At 36.7% G+C, this 18,632-nt stretch overlaps 1 protein-coding gene across 6 annotated transcripts in view; it reads right to left on the reverse strand.

Annotated features, from left to right (window-relative positions):
• Nucleotides 1–13: 13 nt before the first annotated feature.
• The window catches only part of LOC101900700 (solute carrier family 53 member 1), a 30,043-nt gene continuing 11,424 nt past the window's right edge, over nucleotides 14–18,632 (reverse strand). For all 6 annotated transcript variants that reach the window (XM_059121888.1, XM_059121887.1, XM_059121886.1 and 3 more), the window contains exons 2-8: nucleotides 6,228–6,318; nucleotides 5,498–6,158; nucleotides 3,463–3,833; nucleotides 3,062–3,404; nucleotides 2,822–2,991; nucleotides 1,028–1,161; nucleotides 14–957 (exon numbers count right to left, since the gene is read on the reverse strand). In XM_059121888.1, the coding sequence (XP_058977871.1) occupies nucleotides 678–957; nucleotides 1,028–1,161; nucleotides 2,822–2,991; nucleotides 3,062–3,404; nucleotides 3,463–3,833; nucleotides 5,498–6,158; nucleotides 6,228–6,296 (2,028 nt within the window). In that variant the 5' untranslated portion in view covers nucleotides 6,297–6,318 and the 3' untranslated portion in view covers nucleotides 14–677. The remainder of the gene's footprint in view (nucleotides 958–1,027; nucleotides 1,162–2,821; nucleotides 2,992–3,061; nucleotides 3,405–3,462; nucleotides 3,834–5,497; nucleotides 6,159–6,227; nucleotides 6,319–18,632) is intronic.

Below are 18,632 nucleotides of genomic sequence, written 5' to 3' on the forward strand. Positions count from 1 at the left end.
AAATATATTAGGATTAACAAAAGAAAGAAACAAAATTATATTTATAAAGATATGTTTAATTGACTTATAATCCAATGGGAATGTTATTTCGTTTTATGTGCTAGCATAAGTTTTGGTTTTGGAAACAATTAAGCGGGGCGTGGGGATCAAGAAAAATAGTCAAGAGTAAACTATAAGTAATACTGCCGCTTCAATAAGAGAGGTGGTAATGAGGAGGAGAAAGAAGAGGGGGAACAAATATGTTTTTTTAAAAAGTCTTTTGCGAGGAAGAATTACTTTTAAGTACTTAAAAATTACAGGACGATAATGAAAATAAAGCTAACAAATTGCCAGTAATAAACAATTTATACTCTGCACCAGGACAGGTGTTTTAAATGATTTACCTTTTTTACATTTTTCTTTTTTTTCAGAATAAACACGCAAACAAGAGGAAAAAGGGGAATGTATATAACAAGAAGTAAATGGTGGGCTATAATTTTTAACACACACACAAACAAAATTGTACTAAAAAATATAAACATATTTAAGAATATTAAACTTAAAAAGAACAAAACTTTTTTCTTTACTTAACTAAACTAATTAAAAATATATATGTTTCTTATTTGTTTCTTTGTAGTTTGTGAAAGCCCTGCTGGCTTTCTTAATCTTGCATTATAGTTGTAAATTGATTACATCTCCTATAATTTCTTGGTACCATCAATGTCTATGGTAAGATCCTGCAAAGAGCCACGTGGCGGTAATAAACTTCTCTTTTCAGGATCTTTTGTCTTTTTCGGTTTGGGACGATTGGTTTTGGTATAACGATTTATAACACCATCCGGTTCATCCATCATTCGCAGTATCAGCGTCTGATCTGACGAATCTATGGGAGCAATGGAAATATCGCGCACAGCACGGAATTTACCGCAGTTATTCAAGTGTTCGTTCTCCAAACGGAAGAAATTCCAAACGAAACGTCTAGGGTGGGGAAAGAAAATTATAATCTTGTTATATTCCAGTTATGTAAAGGGTACGTGATATTGCTTACCTAAATACTTCCAGTATACCGGTGATAGAAGTCATAACATCACCGCTCAAGTATTTCATTTCGGTTATATAGAATGATAGGGCCCAACTGCAACGCAACACCAAATCCTCAATAATGGCAAAGTAATAGAAACCCTTTAAAGAAAAGAAAATTAAAATTTAATTAATTTTTAAAATTAGTTAATTAGTTAGGGGAAGACCTTCTTCCAATAGAAAATAACATTCTCTGGATCTCTATGAGAAGACCTTCTTCTAGTTGTCTATGAGAAAATCTTCTTCTGACCTCCCACGGAGAAAATTTTTTGCTGGTCTTCTATGGAAAGACCTTTTTCAGGTATTCTATAGACAAAACCTACTGGCCTTCTATGGAGAAGACCTTTTGGTCTTCCATGAGATAACCATTTAGTCTTCTATGAGAAAACATTCTGGCCTTCTATGGGAAGACCTTTTGCTCTTCTATGGGAAGACTTTGCTCTTCTATGAGAAGACCTTCTGGTCTTCTATGAGAAGACCTTCTGGTCTTCTATGAGAAGACCTTCTGGTCTTCTATGGAGAAGACCTTCTGGTCTTCTATGGAGAAGACCTTCTGGTCTTCTATGGAAAAGACCTTCTGGTCTTCTATGGAGAAGACCTTCTGGTCTTCTATGGAGAAGACCCTCTTGTTTTCAATGAGAAATCCTTCTTGCCTTCTATGAGAAGACCTTTTGGACTTCTATGAGAAGACCTTTTGGACTTCTATGAGAAGACTTTTGGTCTTCCATTAGAAGACCTTCTTTTGGTCTTCTATGAGAAGACCTTCTTTTGGTCTTCTATGAGAAGATCTTCTGGTCGTCTATAAAAATGCCTTCTTCTGTCTTCTTTCAAAAGACCTACTTCCGGTCTTTTATAAGAAGACAGAGAGATACCTTCTAGTCCTCTATGAGAAAACCTTCTTCTGGTCCTCGATGAGAAGACGTTCTGCTGGTGTTCTATGAGAAGACCTTCTTCTGATCTTCTATGAGAAGACCTTCTGGTCTTCTATAAAAATGCCTACTTCTGGTCTTCTTTCAAAAGACCTACTTCTGGTCTTTTATAAGAATACACACCGGTGAGAAGACCTTCTGATCTTTTAGAGACGACTCTCTGTAGAGACGTCTTTTAGGTCGTCTATAGAGACGACTTTTAGGTCGTCTATAGAGACGACTTTCAGGTCGTCTATGGAGATACCTCTCAGGTCGTCTATAGAGACGGCTTTCAGCTCGTCTATGAAGACGACTTTCAGGTCGTCTATGAAGACGACTTTCAGGTCGTCTATGAAGACGACTTTCAGGTCGTCTATGAAGACGACTTTCAGGTCGTCTATGGAGACGACTTTCAGGTCGTCGATAGAAAATACATTCAAGTCGTCTATAGAGACAAGTTTCAGGTCGTCTATAGATACGAGTTTCAGGTCGTCTATAGAGACGAGTTTTTTGGATTTTTAGGTCGTCCTTGGAGACGACTTTCAGGTCGTCTATATAGACGACTTTCAGGTCGTCGATAGAGACGACATGCAGGTCGTCAATAGAGACGACTTTCAGGTAGCTTATAGAGACGATTTTCAGGTCGTCTATAGAGACGACTTTCAAGTCTTCTATAGAGATGAATTTCAGGTCGTTTATAGAGACGACTTTTAGGTCGTCTATAGAGACGATTTTCAGGTCGTCTATAGGGACGACTTTCAGGTCTATGAGAATGTCTAAAATTGTATTTTTCTCTCATTCTTTTCTTTTCTATGACAACATATTTTGAACTCTATTAAGAAGGCCTAACTTACCGTCGATGAATAGACAACTTCTTCCCGAAGGAATGTGTTTTCTCCAGCATTTTTATCGAATAAGCCCCAATCCATTTTTATGTCCCATGTGTAGGCATAGATTGTTGATATCACCGAAGCTGCTATCCATAGCCAAGTGTAGGGATTTTCAAAGGTGGTGGAATAGTAACCTAAGACAAAATGGAAAATATATATTAATTTTCTAAAGAAATCACCCGAATAAGAAGCACCAATACTTACGACTATTGAAACTCTTTAGCGTAGCAAATATCACAACCATAAATGTTGTGGAATATTTGCCAGCATTGACTAAATGCGGAAAGGCTTCTCGGGTGTCACGATAACGCCTCAAACACTGGGCAAAACGGAACCACGCTGGCAGGCAATTGAATATGGGTCTTATAATGAAATCTTTTTCCATGCAAATCGAAGCATCTCTGGCCTCAAACCAATTGCCATTGGTAAAATAGAAACACACTAGATACTCGAAATCCAATAATGCTGTGGCCAATGAATTCAGCTGATCAGCCAGCCAGAAATCGGCAAAGCCCACATGGAAGAAGGGTGCTGCAATCATGCGACCCTGGAAATAAAAAATAATTTTAATTAAATGTATAAAATATATAAAATGAGTTTCTTACCGATATTCTGAGCAGCCAAAATCGCGCATCGTGATGAAATACATGGAAGGGATTTATTAAAAATGCCACCATTATAATGGTCAGCGTTAGGGGATTTATAAAGGCCGGTATACTCAAACTGGCCGAATATAAATAACTTAACATACTGAGGGTCCATATCACACCGAATATTGCCGCCAATTCCATTAAGTGTTGTTCGGATAAATGATTTCGAGGATCCAATTCGAAGATGAGTACATGATTTACACCTGATGAACGCCAGCCATAAATGTTGACACCAATCAAAAATATGAATTCGATGATGAGTAGCGGGCCACGATACAGACGGAAAGTGACTTTTAGATTTTCACCACTGATGTCGTGGAAAATTGCTGGAAAATAAAATAACGGTTATTAGTTATTACCCATTGTTTTTAGGAATGTTTAATTTATTCCAATGTTTTTATTTTAAAATTTTAAAAACATTGATTTATTAGTGGGAAAAAATAAATATATTTTTAATTTTAGAAAATCCTTCTCACTTCCAAAGTATTGACTTGGTCAGTTTCAGTCTGTGCGATAAGGTTTGCGTTTTATTAATTCTGACAAATAATGGACAAAAACAAATTAAATTAAAATTCGCAATAACTGCAAATGACAAATGATTTATGGTCCCCTACTTATGGCTTCTTGAAGATAAATCACGTACGCCTTTATCTCGAAATAAGTACTTTAATGTCGCTCTTCATTATTTATGGAAAAGGCTTCGAAGTGATTTATGGCAATATTAAAAACGCATTAAAAATATGTTTCCTGCAAAAATTTTGTCGACTCGTCATTTCTAAAAATGAAAATGAATAGCAGGTCTTTATATCTCATTTTGTATTGATGTTAAATATAATGGAACAGACATTTAAATTCCGTTAATTTCGTGAGACATGTAGTCCTATAGTCGATCTGAAAGTACTCTTTATAGTCAATCTGAAAGTCGTCTCTACAGACGACCTGAAAGTAGTCTCTAAAGACGACCTGAAAGTCGCCTCTACAGACGACCTGAAAGTCGCCTCTAAAGACGACCTGAAAGTCGCCTCTACAGGCGACCTGAAAGTCGCCTCTACAGACGACCTGAAAGTAGTCTCTAAAGACGACCTGAAAGTCGTCTCTTTACATGACCTGAAACCCGTCCCTTTAGACGGCCGGAAAGTCGCCTCTATAGTCGACCTGAAAGACGTCTCTATATACGACCTGAATGTCGTCTCTATAGACGACCTGAAATTCGTCTCTATAGACGATCTGAAAGTCATCTACGGAAAGTCGTCCTACAGAGACCTAAAAGTCGTCTCAATGGACGACCAGAAAGTAGCCTCAATTGACGACCTGAAAGTCGTCCCTATAGACGTCATGAAAATCGTCTCTATAGACGACCTGAAAGTAATTTCTATAGAAATCGTATCTTTAGATGACCTGGAAATCGTCTCTATCAACGACCTGAAATTCCTCTCTATAGTCGTCCCGAAAGTCATCTTTATATACTTTACAGGTGAACTGAAAGCCATTCTTAAAGACCACTTGAATGTCGTCTCTTTGGACGACCTTTCAGTAATAAAAGCCATTCTCATAGACGGCCTGAAAGTTGTCTCTGTAGACCTCACTATTTACGACCAGAAAGTCGTCTCTATAGACGTCTTGAAGTCTTTTTTATAGACGACCGGAAAGACGTCCTTATAGTCGACCGGACAGTCGTCTCTATAGACGACCTGAATGCAGTCTTCTATACGACTTAAAAAGTATCCTATAAACGTCCCAAAATTTGTCTTTAAAGTCGTCTCTATCGACTCCAGGGAAGACTTGAAAGTCGTCTCTATGGACGACCTGAAAGTCGTCTCTATGGACGACCTAAAAGCCGTCTCTATAGACGACCTGAAAGTGGTCTCTATAGACGACCTGAAAGTAGTCTCTATGGACGTCCGAGACGACTTTGGGGACCTATTTTAAAATTCCTAATTTTCCCATATTTTTCTTATTCTTTACTTTTTGTTTTCGATCCTCAACTTACCCGACAACACCACGACAATGCCCAGCACAATAAACGAACCCGAAAACAGGCCCACTTTAAACGTCGTCCATGGACTTTGTTGCTCTCCCAGCGGTGGCACTCGCAAACGTTTCATGGCCCTTTGACGATCACCACCCTCCAATTCATTGGTGACCATCGATTCCGTTTCATTGATGATATTGTCAATATCTTTGTTGGTGAAAAAATGTGATGCCTCCACGTGATCCTGACGCCATTTGGCACCGCTGTCCACACGCAATAGCTTATCATGTTTCTTGAGAATTTTACGGAAACCGGTGTGATTTAAATTCTGATAATTCTGTAACAGGATTAAACTCAAATAATATTCACTGAAGGCTAATTTCAGTTCTTGGGCTTTGCGATGCGGTAGACCGGCAGTCTTTTTTAATGATTTCGACTTTTTGGCCGAACGTTCAGACTCTTCGATGCAGGTTTTAAGTTCAGCTTTGAGGGTGGCAAATTTACGTGTGGCCTCGGCCAATTTTTCCGAATAGAAAGTGTTGATTTTTTTCAGTTCTTTATCACAATAGTGGAAGAAATTCTCATCGAAATTGGCAAAGTGGCGTTTAAGTACTTCATCCTCGACGCTATCGACGGAGGGTGCCTCCTCGACGGCCATGTATAACATGGCCTTCATTTCCTGCAAAAAAAAAATAATAAACGAACAATTAGAAGAGTTTTTCATGAAGTTATTACTCTCAAAACCTACCTCATAGTTAATATATTGTTTGCGCCATTCCGGCGTTATGTGGGCCGTCAAATGTTCGGCGAACTTCATGGCGTCAAGTTATGGATTAAATCTGAAATCAAAATAATAAAATCAAAACCATTAGCATGACACTTTCGGGTATTATCAATAAAATTATTAAATAAAATTAACAAATAAAATTAGTAGCTAATCGCGAGGCATGAATTCTTTGGGGCGTTGGAGCGTGTGTTTGTGACACCAAAAGCGATAACTTGCTGATTAAGTGCAACATGACGACATAATTGTGTTTCGAGTACTTTGTCGCCACCGCCGACCGCCGCGTTGACGTAGTCTCTCTAAACCACCTGTCTGAGTGGTTTCCAATTTGAAAATTCCTATATATCATCGATACTCATCAATCACCGTGACCAATTTGTTGTATCACTTTCCCTTAATGAATGAAGTTAATGGGGAGTTTTTTTTTTTTTATATCATGTATATTTAGGGATCAATTATAGAGTGTACGCACTTAATGGATTGTTTTCTTGCCCTTTATCAAATCAAAGAACAATCAAATGTTCTATATTATTTGAATGGTTGGAAAGTCTGAGGTAGCTCCAATATAATCTGAAATACTTGTTCCACTATTTTTTTTTCAATGACATGGCTTTGAAAGCTTTTAAACCACGTCTTTGTGGGAGTGGGAAGTTTTTTTTTATCGTTTTTCTTTTTTTTTTTTAAATAAATATTTGAAAACGAATGTAAATATTTACTATTTGTCTTGCGAATACTCGTAAAAATTAATAAAAAAAAGTCTTTATTATTCGTGTTATAGGAAAGTTTTGTTTATGAACCTGGTGAAGTGGCCCAACGACTCTTTTACTGTTTGCCTTGGTTATTTGTAAACACTTTATGGCTTATATCACGATCGGTGATTGACCTATTTCTAGTATATTTATTGGTTGTTCCCGGTTTTAGACCCTAGGCTTCTTTGGACAAGAATTCGTTTCAGGACATTTGGAGTCGATCTAGCGATGTCCGTCGTCCGTTTGTCTGGCTGGCGGGTGCGCACGACAACTCTCAAAGAGAGTATTTGATTTAGTCCAAGCTTGATACATCGTAAAATTATTATCAAACTTAGATCAAGTTTGGAGATGGGCAACATCTGTCTACTTCTTCTGGTAACTCCACACAACAGATCGAAATTTTCAAAAAAAAAAAAAAAATATTTTACTGCACAGAAAGAGAAAGGATAATCGAATTTTGCTCCAACTTTGAAAATCCTAATATTTGCATCAGGTCAGGTGCGAAAATGGACAATCCGGTCCATTACCTCCAGTACCTCCCCCCACAAAGTGTCGACATTTTGAATAAGTATAACTCTTCTAAAATGTGATGTAAGAGTCCAACTACACACATCACAGTATTTGAGATGGGTAACATCTGTCCACTTCTTCTGGTACCTCCCAACAAAAGATCGAAATTTTCAAAAAAAAAAAAATATTTTACTGCACAAAAAGAGAAAGGATAATCCGATTTTGCTCCAACTTTGCAAACCCTAACATTTGAATCAGTGGTAGGTCAAGTGCGAAAATGGACAATATAGGTCCATTACCTCCAGTATCTCCCCCACAAAGTGACAACATTTTGAATAAGTATTACTTTTCAAAAATGTGATGTACACATTTTGATTAACCCAATGTTTGTTGCAAATATGAGACACATCGGTCCGCTCCTTCAGGTACCTTCCCCACAAAGGATCAAAATTGTGAATATCGAAAAACCTTATAAAACGCGAAATTAGCATCCGATTCCATTCAGAACTGGTACATCTCAATATTCCCGCCAACCAAAATATTTTATAAAGTTGGTAGAGATCGGATAATTTCTTCTAACACTTCCCCCCCACAATTGAATAACCAAAACGATCATAAAATCGGAAATAAGCACCCGATTCTTTTCATATTTCACCCATCGTATTATTTCTACTAACACAAGATGTGATGTGAAGATGGGATAAATCGGTCTACTCCTTCTCATACCTGTCCCACAAAGGGACAACATTTTGAATATCCATGAAGCTCATAAACGCGAAATTAACATCCGATACCATTCAGACTTGGTACATTCCAATATTCCCGTCAACATAAGATTTTTTAAAAAGTTGGATCATTTATTCTGGTACCTTCCCCACAAAGGATCAAAATTTTGAATAACCAAAACGGTTATAACATCAAAAATAAGTATCCAGTTCTCTTCATATTTCATACATCTCATTACTTCTATTGCTACACAAGATCTGCTGTAAAGATGGGATATATCGGTCCACTTATTCTGGTACCTCCTTCAGAAAGGGTTAAAATTTTGAATATGCTTGAAATTCATAAAATGCAGAATTGACATCCAATTTCATTCAGACAGACCTCCCCCACATAGGATTCAAAATTTTGAAAAACAAAACAGTCAAAGAAAGCGAAATAAGCATCTAACTCTCTTCAAATGTCACACACATAAACATATTTGCTTACACTAGATGTGTTGTGAAGATGATATATATCTGCGAACCCCTTCTGGTACCTCACCCACAAAGGGTAAACATTTCCAATGCTTTTATCTAGCATAACTTGCGAAACAAGTAAATGGAGTAAATAGAACTAAATGTGATATTGGGCGAAGGAATAGAGCTAAAATCCTGAATTTTAAATAAAAACGTCATTGACACCAAGTCTGTGGTTAAGATGTGTAGGTGGTTTTGGAGGTCCGTCCAATTTTTGTACGAAAAGTGCTTAATGGTACTTAATTATAATTGTTGGGTGAAGGGATAGGTCTGAAATGCTCAAATTTGATATTGAGGGCTCTGTTGGAGGTGGCTCTGCAAATGTGTACTATAATTGTAAAAAAAACTACTAAATGTTACTAAATTTGGTATTGGTTGAAGGGATATGGCTGGGATCTTGAAATTTTATATTAAGGTCTCTGTTGGTATCTGGAATTGAAAGTGGTTTTCGAATTGTATACTATAATTGTACGAAAATTACTAAATGTTACTAAATTTGGTATTGGGTGAAGGAATAGAACTGATATCCTGTAATTTGATATTTTGATTACAGATGGTATCTGTGTTTGAGATTTGGTGGTTGTTTTGAAAATGGATCAATATTTTTTCGAAAAGTGCTAAATGGTACTAAATTTGGTATTGGGTGGAGGAATCTTCAAATTTTATATTTCGATTACTAATGGTATCTGTGTTTGAGATTTGGTAGTTGTTTTGAAAAGTGTTCTACATTGGCACGAAAAGTACTAAATGCTATTAAATTTGGTATTGGGTGAAGGAATAGATGTGGATTCCTAAAATTTGACATTAAGGTCTCTGTTGGTATCTGGGATTGAGATATGGAGGTGGTTTTGCAAATATGTACAATAATTGTATGAAATTTACTAAATAATACTAAATTTGGTATTTGTCGATATCTGGTGTTGAGATCAGTGGTGGTTTTACAAATGAGTAAAATTCTTGTATGAAAATATTGTTAATGATGTCACAATTGAACCAAGAGAAACATTCTTAGCTACTGGGACATCATTCAGTAAAAATCTTCAATTGGTCCAATATAAAAAATTTAAATAAATTTGAGGACTATAATTTAATCTTTGTATAGCTCGGGCCTGATTTTGCTCAGCGTAACATCAAGAACACATCCTAGGTGCTGGTGATGCGAAAAAAGTGAAAGAAAGTTGGTTATTTGACCCCCACATAGCACCAGAAAATATGTAGGTCGATATCAATTTAAAGGTTGTTAGTATTTAATAAAGAAGCGATCGTCTGAAAGACAAAACCCCTCTCTCAGCCTGGTTGTCAAGTCAGAGATGTCTTAAATCTAATTTTTGCAGTTTCTCCAATAAGCCAAAAGATTTGTGTGATTTTAGCGTCTAATGGAATCGCCATATATATATACATATGAGGCCATATTTGTTTTGCTGAACTTCTGCCTTGTTGCATGCGAAAGTAAAAAAAAAATATTCACAACAAAATCAAGGGTCACCCGATAAAATTTGCAGTCTGGGAAGATACATAACCGGTAAACCTACCCAAATCAGAAATATATGATTTTGGTTTCCAGGTCATAATTTTAAAATTTCTTTGACACATTTTTAGATAAATTGAAATCTCATTGGCTTTGTGATGCCGAAAGGAATATACCACCAATTTCAGTTCGATTGAACTTATCTGCGATTTTACTGGTATTTTTTTTGAGCAAATAAAAACCGAATGACTCAATTATGTGATGCCAACTCGCGATCCACTTTGAAAAACATATATTTCCCAAAAAAAAAAAAAAAATATTAAATATTTGTATTGATCTATTAAAGCATTTAGATCAACTATGTTAATTGAATCAGACTGAGACATGCATTTCTATATATGTATGTAAGTACATACGACTAAATATTCAGATGCCACGAAAATAATTCACCAAACAAGCCCACTCATTTACAATGTACCCGATGGAACATAGTCTGCAAAGAGAAGGCTAATTATTAAATGAATGAAAATTTTTAAAAATTGGGAAAGAGACAAAATATTTCAATATTACAATGCATCATTGCTAATGCTTTTTGTGTGTGAGTGTGTGTGTGCGCGGGCTTTTCAATGTTAATGACATTTTGGCAAATGTTTAATGTTGCGGGAAAACGGAAATGACACACATCGAGAGGAGAAATATTGAAAGAAAGTGATCGCCAACAACAAAATAAAAATAAATTGCATAAATAATTGTCAACAAATATTTTTAAATATGAAAACAAATTAGTTTGTCGTTGTTGTAGTTTATTTTTCAAATGGCTACGGTTGTGCTGAAGTGGTTCCATAAGTGGCGTGCTTAGTGCAAAATTGTCGAAATAAATGTTATTAGATTAGGATTAGTATTAAGTAAATCTAAAAGAAATTATAAACATCAATTTGTTTTTTATATGAAAATACTTGAAATTTTTGAAGAGGATGCAAAAGTTCAGAGGGATATTTGAAAGATAATAATAGGATCGATTGACCGATCCGTGTTCTATTAATTTTTTATAGATAGCTAGCAAGTGCCGCTACTTCGTCAGCGAAAAGTCCACCTAAACATTTCGTGTTAGGCCTATTTAGTACTCGAAATACACAAATTGTTCAGTTTCACAATTTTTTATCAATACTACGTCCTATTTTTCCGACTTTCAAGGTTTTATCTTTTATTCAAATTTTTCCTTTTTCAGAAGAAATAATAGGAAAAGGTTTACCTTTTAAACCAAAAGACCTTCAAAATCAATAATTTTAAAGTATTCCGAGGATAATATTAGTAAAACCAATGTGCACAATGAACCCACATCCAATTTTTTAGTGCAAAAATATTTCAACGTCTCAATATGTAAACCCTAAAAAAAAAATAAAAATGAATGACTCAATTATGTGATGCCGACTCGCCATCCCCTTTAAAGAAAAAACATTTATTTCCCAAAAAAAAAAAAAATATATATTTAATATTTGTATTGATCTATTAAAGCATTTAGATCAGCTATGTTAATTGAATTAGTCTGACAATGAGGCATGCATGTGTATATATGTATGAAAGTACATACGAGTACACATTCAGATGCCACGAAAATAATTCACCAAACAAGCCCACACTCATTAACAATGTACGCGATGGAACTGATGCCGCAAAGAGAAGGCTAATTATTAAATGAATGAAAATTTTTAAAAATTGGGAAAGAGACAAAATATTTCAATATTACAATGCATCATTGCTAATGCTTTTTGTGTGTGAGTGTGTGTGTGCGCGGGCTTTTCAATGTTAATGACATTTTGGCAAATGTTTAATGTTGCGGGAAAACGGAAATGACACACATCGAGAGGAGAAATATTGAAAGAAAGTGATCGCCAACAACAAAATAAAATAAATTGCATAAATAATTGTCAACAAATATTTTTAAATATGAAAACAAATTAGTTTTTGTTGTTGTTGTATTTCTTTTTTCGAATGGCTACATTTTGTTGAAGTGGTTCCATAAGTGGCGTGCTTAGTGCAAAATTGTCGAAATAATTTTTTATTAGATTAGGATTAGAATTAAATAAATCTAAAAGACATAATAAATACCAATTTGTTTTTCTCATGAAAACACTTGAAGTTTTTGAAGAGCTGGCATACAGTGGGGCAAAAGTTCAGAAAGATAATTGAAAGATAGTACTAGGGTCGTTTGACCAAATATTTGATCCGTGTTCTATTAATTTTTATAGATAACTAGCAAATGCCCTCTAATTCGTCAGCGCAAAGTCCACCTTAAATTTTTGATTCGTTCCAACAGTCCGTGTTAAAACTTTTTAGGACTCAAAAAGCACAATTGGTTCAGTTTATATTTTACGCCTTCAAAATCATTCATTATGAAGTTTACCGAGAAGAATATTAGTAAAGCCATTGTACATTGGACCCATATCCAATTTTTCTGTGTAAAAATATTTCAACGTCTCAATATGTAAACCCTAGAAACCAACAATGACCTCAATATTAAATTTCAGTCTTTCAGCTCCGTAATTTCTACTTATACCAAATATAGTACCATTTAGTAAATTATGCTTCGCATATCCAAAACCACCTCCTTCTCTCAACCACAGACACCAACATGAATATCCACGAACATGTATTTGCTGGGTTGGCGGCCCCTGGTCGGAGTAATATACCTCCGAGTCAATCCGATACATAGAACCGGCCGCCGTGGGATATGAAGATATCCGCCACTAAGTCGACGGCCACACTATTCACCACATGGACTGCGGAGATGGGGCTATCCTTGAATGTGCAGGTCGATGGTGCTATTATTCCCACCACCAACTACCCCAAGGTATTAGGGGTCACATTCGATAGCCTTTTTAAGTCGTCCGCGCATACCACAGCTATCTGCAACAAGATTAGAAGTAGGAACAAGGTCCTCAAGTCTCTGGCCGGCAGTACTTGGGGAGCTGATGAGGAAACCTTGTTGACCTCTTACAACGCGATAGGCCGGTCTGTGGTAAACTATGCGGCTCCGGTGTGGTCCGCCAACGTCAGTGCTACGCAGTGGAAAAATGTGCAGTCCTGCCAGAATGCCGCCCTTAGAACCGCAACAGGGTGCCTTCTCATGACACCTGTCGATCACCTACATGAGGAGGCTAAGGTCTTACCGGTGTGACAGCATAACAAAATGATGTCAATGCAATACCTGCTTGGGTGTTATAGACAAAGCCATCCAAATCACCATATTGTGGATAGGCAACCTCCGCCCAGGCACGTTAGGAAAGACCTTCATGATCTAGAGAGAGAGGTACAAAGGTATAAGAGAGAGCCTCTAGATCAATAGGCCTATCAAGCGGGACTAAGCCATTGAAGGATATAGAATGAATACAGTGCTAGGAGACCATCCCTCTCCCGTCGCAGCTGAAGAACGAGAGCTGCCCCGACAAACCCGAGTAGTCTTGGCTCAATTACGATGCGGATGGTGCAGCCGCCTAAATTCCTACTGGGCCCGGATTAACGGCGACGTGCAGAACATCTGCCCAGCATGTGGTACAGGCCCACATGACACGCTGCACCTATTTCGCTGCCCAGCCAAGCCTACTCACCTAACTCCAGTCTCGTTATGGACACAACCCATACAGGTTGCTTCCTTTTTGAGACTGGACTTAGAGGCAGAACCTGATTGAACTGAGTCAGAAAATGGAAACCGAACGAACACGGATGTATGAGCTGATACAACAACAACAACATGAATATCCATATCGTATTTCGGGCTATCAGCTCTATTCAGGATTTAAGCTCTTTAATTTCCCCTATTACCAAATTTAGTACCATTTAGTACAATTATAGAACGCATTTCCAAAATCTGTTACTTCTCTCAACCACAGACATTAATAGTTGCAGGATTCCAGCTCTATCCCTTCTCCAAAGGCCAAATTTAGTAGCATTTATTACTTTTCGGATAATTATGGCCGGCGTTTTCAAAACAATCTGCATAATTCAACCTCTGATACCAACAGTGACTTTAATATCAAATTTGTGGATTTCAGCTCTTATACCTACCCTATAACCATATTTAGTATCATTATATTACATACAGGGTGAGGTGAAAAAACTGCAGTCAAATTTAGACTGTTGTCATTTCTAAGCCACTCTTCCGACAGCTGTGAAATTATTCCAGTGACAGCTCATTATATTGTTTACAAGCCAAAGAAAGCATTTTGGTGAGAATTTTTCAGAAAAGAGGTTATTCGTGATGGAATTCAAGCGTGATAGTGTGATTTCTTTATATTTGGCTGGAGAACCACAAGTGGCTGTCGTTAGAGCACTCCAACATTTAAATGTGAATAAATCTTTTGTGTCTCGTACCATCGCTCGTTACCGTGATACTGGTAGCGTAGCCCGACGTCAAGGAAGTGGACGGAAGAAAACAGCAACATCAGCAGAAATGGTTCGAAAAATAAAGAAGCGATTTGATCGAAACCCGCGTCGCAGTGGCCGAAAAAATGGCTCGTGAGCTGAACACATCGCAAATTCCGTTCGGCAAATATTGAAAAATGATCTCGGGGCTCGGGGTAAAGCCACTGAAATTCCAAAAACAGATAAAAAAATAGACTAAAAAGAGCTAAACAGTTGCTTCGCTTGGCCGAAAGTGGAGAACTGCCGAATTTGGTTTTCTCCGTCTTTGAAGAGAAAACATTCGTTGTCCAGCAGCAGTTTGTAAACAAACAAAATGATTGGGTTTACTTGCCAAAGAGGTCAGCTGAAAATGTGCACCTTCGGTTGGCCAACATAACTCAAGCGCCGGCCATGGTGATGGCAATCGACCGTGGCATCAGAATAAATGCCGAATATTCTGGAGGGCGTATTAAAGTCTTGGGAACGCGAACATTTCGGACGCAGAACTTGGACATTTCAACAGGACCTTAGCACGCGCCACCCAAGAATGGTTACAAAATGAGGTTCCTCCCTTATTTCCAGCGCACAATGGCCACCAAAATCTCCGAATACCAATCCGTTGAACTATTGTGTCTGGAGTATTTTGGGAAGCAAGGTTGGCACTAAAAAGTACCAATGTATCGATCACCTCAAGCAAGCGTTTCGCCGAGAATGGGCCAAAAAACCCCACAGAGCAACATTCGGGCAGCGTGTGACGGTTTCATTGGCCGTTTGAAGGCCATAACACGTGCCAAAGGTGATCAATTCCAACAAATCGAAACTTATTCTAAAATTTGATGCTATTCCCGACATTTGCTGCTTTCATTCAATAATTTTTAAAAAAATGTAACAATTATGGGGTTTGACTTTGTTGCAGTTTTATTTTTATCTCATCGGGACATCTATTCTGCACTCCATCAGTGACATCTATTCCAAATTTCAGAATTTCAACTCATTCCGTTTGTCCAATACAAAGTATTCAATATCTAGTACACTTTAGTACTCTTCGTATCGTTCAATACAACAGCCAATATAGTTGATATTTTTCCAATATAGCTGGTATTTTCCTTGATCTTAAAAATTTCACAGAATTTTTATCCACAAAATTTCCATGTCCCATCGTTTGACTTTAAATGAATTTATTCTCGTTTCCCATACCCATTTTGGATTCCAGATTTATTTTAGTTGTCCCCAAAAAAGCCTCCATGGAAAAACCCCTATTCTGCCAACCAATGTTATTACCATCAAACCTTCACCCCTCTCCCAATTGACATTTGCATAGAAAAATTACCAATTAGCACTTCATGAATTAACAAGTGTAGCATCAAATTTGCTCGAATTAATGACGATACTGCATAGGCGGCAATTATCATCAAATTACCCTCTCAGATAAGATATTCACACAGTCAAATATAAACGTAACGTAAAAAAGGAAAACAAAATCCGACACTGTCAGCAACCCAAACCCAAACAAACCCAGTACTCACTCCACACGAACAAACACATAGTAGTAGACTATTTTATTCAAGTTCCACGAGGAGCAACCACCCGTCGAAATGACGTTCGCATAGCACCACCTAAATCCGATCACTTATATATGACATCGTAAGTACACGATTGCTGGGAGGTATGCCAGAGAGTTTGTTGTGTTTTTCGTTAACACCTCAATGACAAAATTTTGATAAATAAAGACAATGATAATTTGATTGATGTCAAAATAAACGGAGGAACATCAACGCTAGCCGTGATAAGATCGTCTTTTGAATGGGAGCAAGCGGGCCAGACAAATAGAAGTTTGCCAACGAATTTGCTTTTGCTTTGACAATTTTTTTTTGGCCAGTGGAAAATTATATGAAAAAGATTTATGGTTGATTTAGGCCACTTAGTAAGGGGAATCCACAACTATCGATGACGTAAAGGCTGTGCCGACCATTTACTGCTTAAAATCTTTTAAGGTTGCTAGGAGAACTCATGCAAATTTATCTTTCCAAAGGAAGGAAAATTCCATTGGATAGAAAGTACAAAAGATTGCCGCAAGACCAAAAGTAAAAGTTTTGTTGAGTGGGCTAAGGACTCCTTTTTTCAGCAGAGTTTTTAGAAAAGATCGCCACTTGACCAATACTATCAGGTTTGTAGGCCTGGGGCCTTCATAAAGGGGGTATATTTCGGTATTCCAGCTTTAACCTTTCACCCAATGCCAAATATAGTACTATTTAGTACTATTCGTACATATAAAAGACGCTTTTGAGGATTAAAGCATTCACCCAATATCAAATTTACTACCATTTAGTACTTTTCGTACATTTATAATAAACATTTCCAAAAACATCTCCATATCACAATTCCAGATACCAGAAGAGACCTCAATGTCAAATTTCGGTATTTCAGCTCTAACCCTTCACCCAATACCAAATTTATATATTTCCTACGAGAAGCTGAAAATCGAAATTAGCATCAAACTTGTGTAAAAAATGCATCTGATACCTTCGAAACAATAGTACGGTTCGGTTATAACCTTTTCATTCTGTTCGAAATATATAAGGGTATCTCCCGATTTTCGCTATTTCGAAGGTTTTGGATGTTTCGTAGTTTAACACCTCGTTAAATATTCAACGAAGGTTCACTTTTTTGACATAGCAATTCCTCTTGATTTTCGGTATATTGACAAAATGATAATAAAACAGCAAATGGTCCTTAAAAAATTGTTTTAGAAAAAAAAATTTTTAAAAAAATTGAACATTGAAAATAAAATATTCGCAAAAAAAATTATTAAAAACAGACAGGACCAAACGGTCATTGAAAAAAGAAATCCTAAAAACATATTACTTAAAAAACTGATTTATTTAAAGGTGGAATATTCTACAGTTCTGAAAAAGGTTGCTCTTAAAACAAAATATGAAAACAAATGTTTAAAATAGTAAAAAAAGGAAGTTCGACAAGGCCAAACTTTGTATACCCTTGGAACGAATTTGAAAATTTAATATAAATAAAATCCGTTAACAATTCTGTTAAAATCTTAAAAATATATCCGTTATATTAGGGTCTATACGAAAACGTGGACCCGCATAGGCAACTTTTGTCATAAGCCATTACAATATTCAAATACGAAACTTACAAAAAACGGTGTATAATTAGGCCAAAATCATCAAAATATTATACGAAGACTTGGACCTCCATAGACAATTTTCTTTCAAAGGCTGAAGTATCCATTACGAACTTCAAATAACAAATTTGAAATAGTTCCGCAGAATAATGTCGCTAAAATCATCAAAATACCGAATATCGGGGGCTACACGAAGACGGACCTGCACCGACAATTTTCTGTCATAGGCTGTAGTATCCATTTCCAACTTCAAATACCAAATTTGAAACAGTTCCGCAGAATAATGTCGCTAAAATCATCAAAATACCGAATATCAGGAGATACCATCATATGGGGGCTACACGAAGACTTGGACCTGCACAAACAACTTTCTTTCATAGGCTGTAGTATCCATTACCAACTTCAAATACCAAATTTGAAACAACTACGGTGAAAAATGTTGCTAAAATTATCAAAATACCGAATATAGAGAGGTACTGATATATCGGATCTATACGAAGACTTGGACCTCCATAGACAATTTTCTGTCAAAGGCTGTAGTATCATTCAGGAACTTCAAATGCGAAATTTCAAACAATTTCGGTGAATAATGTCGCTAAAATCATCAAAATACCGAATATAGGGAGGTAACGTTATATGAGGACTATACGAAGTCTTGGACCTGCACAGACAATTTTCTGTCATAGGCTGTAGTATCCATTACGAACTTCAAATACCAAATTTGAAACAATTCTGGTAAATAATGTCGCTTAAATCATCAGAATACCGTATATATTAAGGTAACGTTATATGGGGGCTAGACGAAGACTTGGATCTGCACAAACAATTTTCTGTTATAGGCTGTAGTATCCATTACGA

Source organism: Musca domestica, unplaced genomic scaffold (assembly GCF_030504385.1).
Source record: "Musca domestica strain aabys unplaced genomic scaffold, Musca_domestica.polishedcontigs.V.1.1 2, whole genome shotgun sequence".
NCBI lineage: Eukaryota > Metazoa > Arthropoda > Insecta > Diptera > Muscidae > Musca > Musca domestica.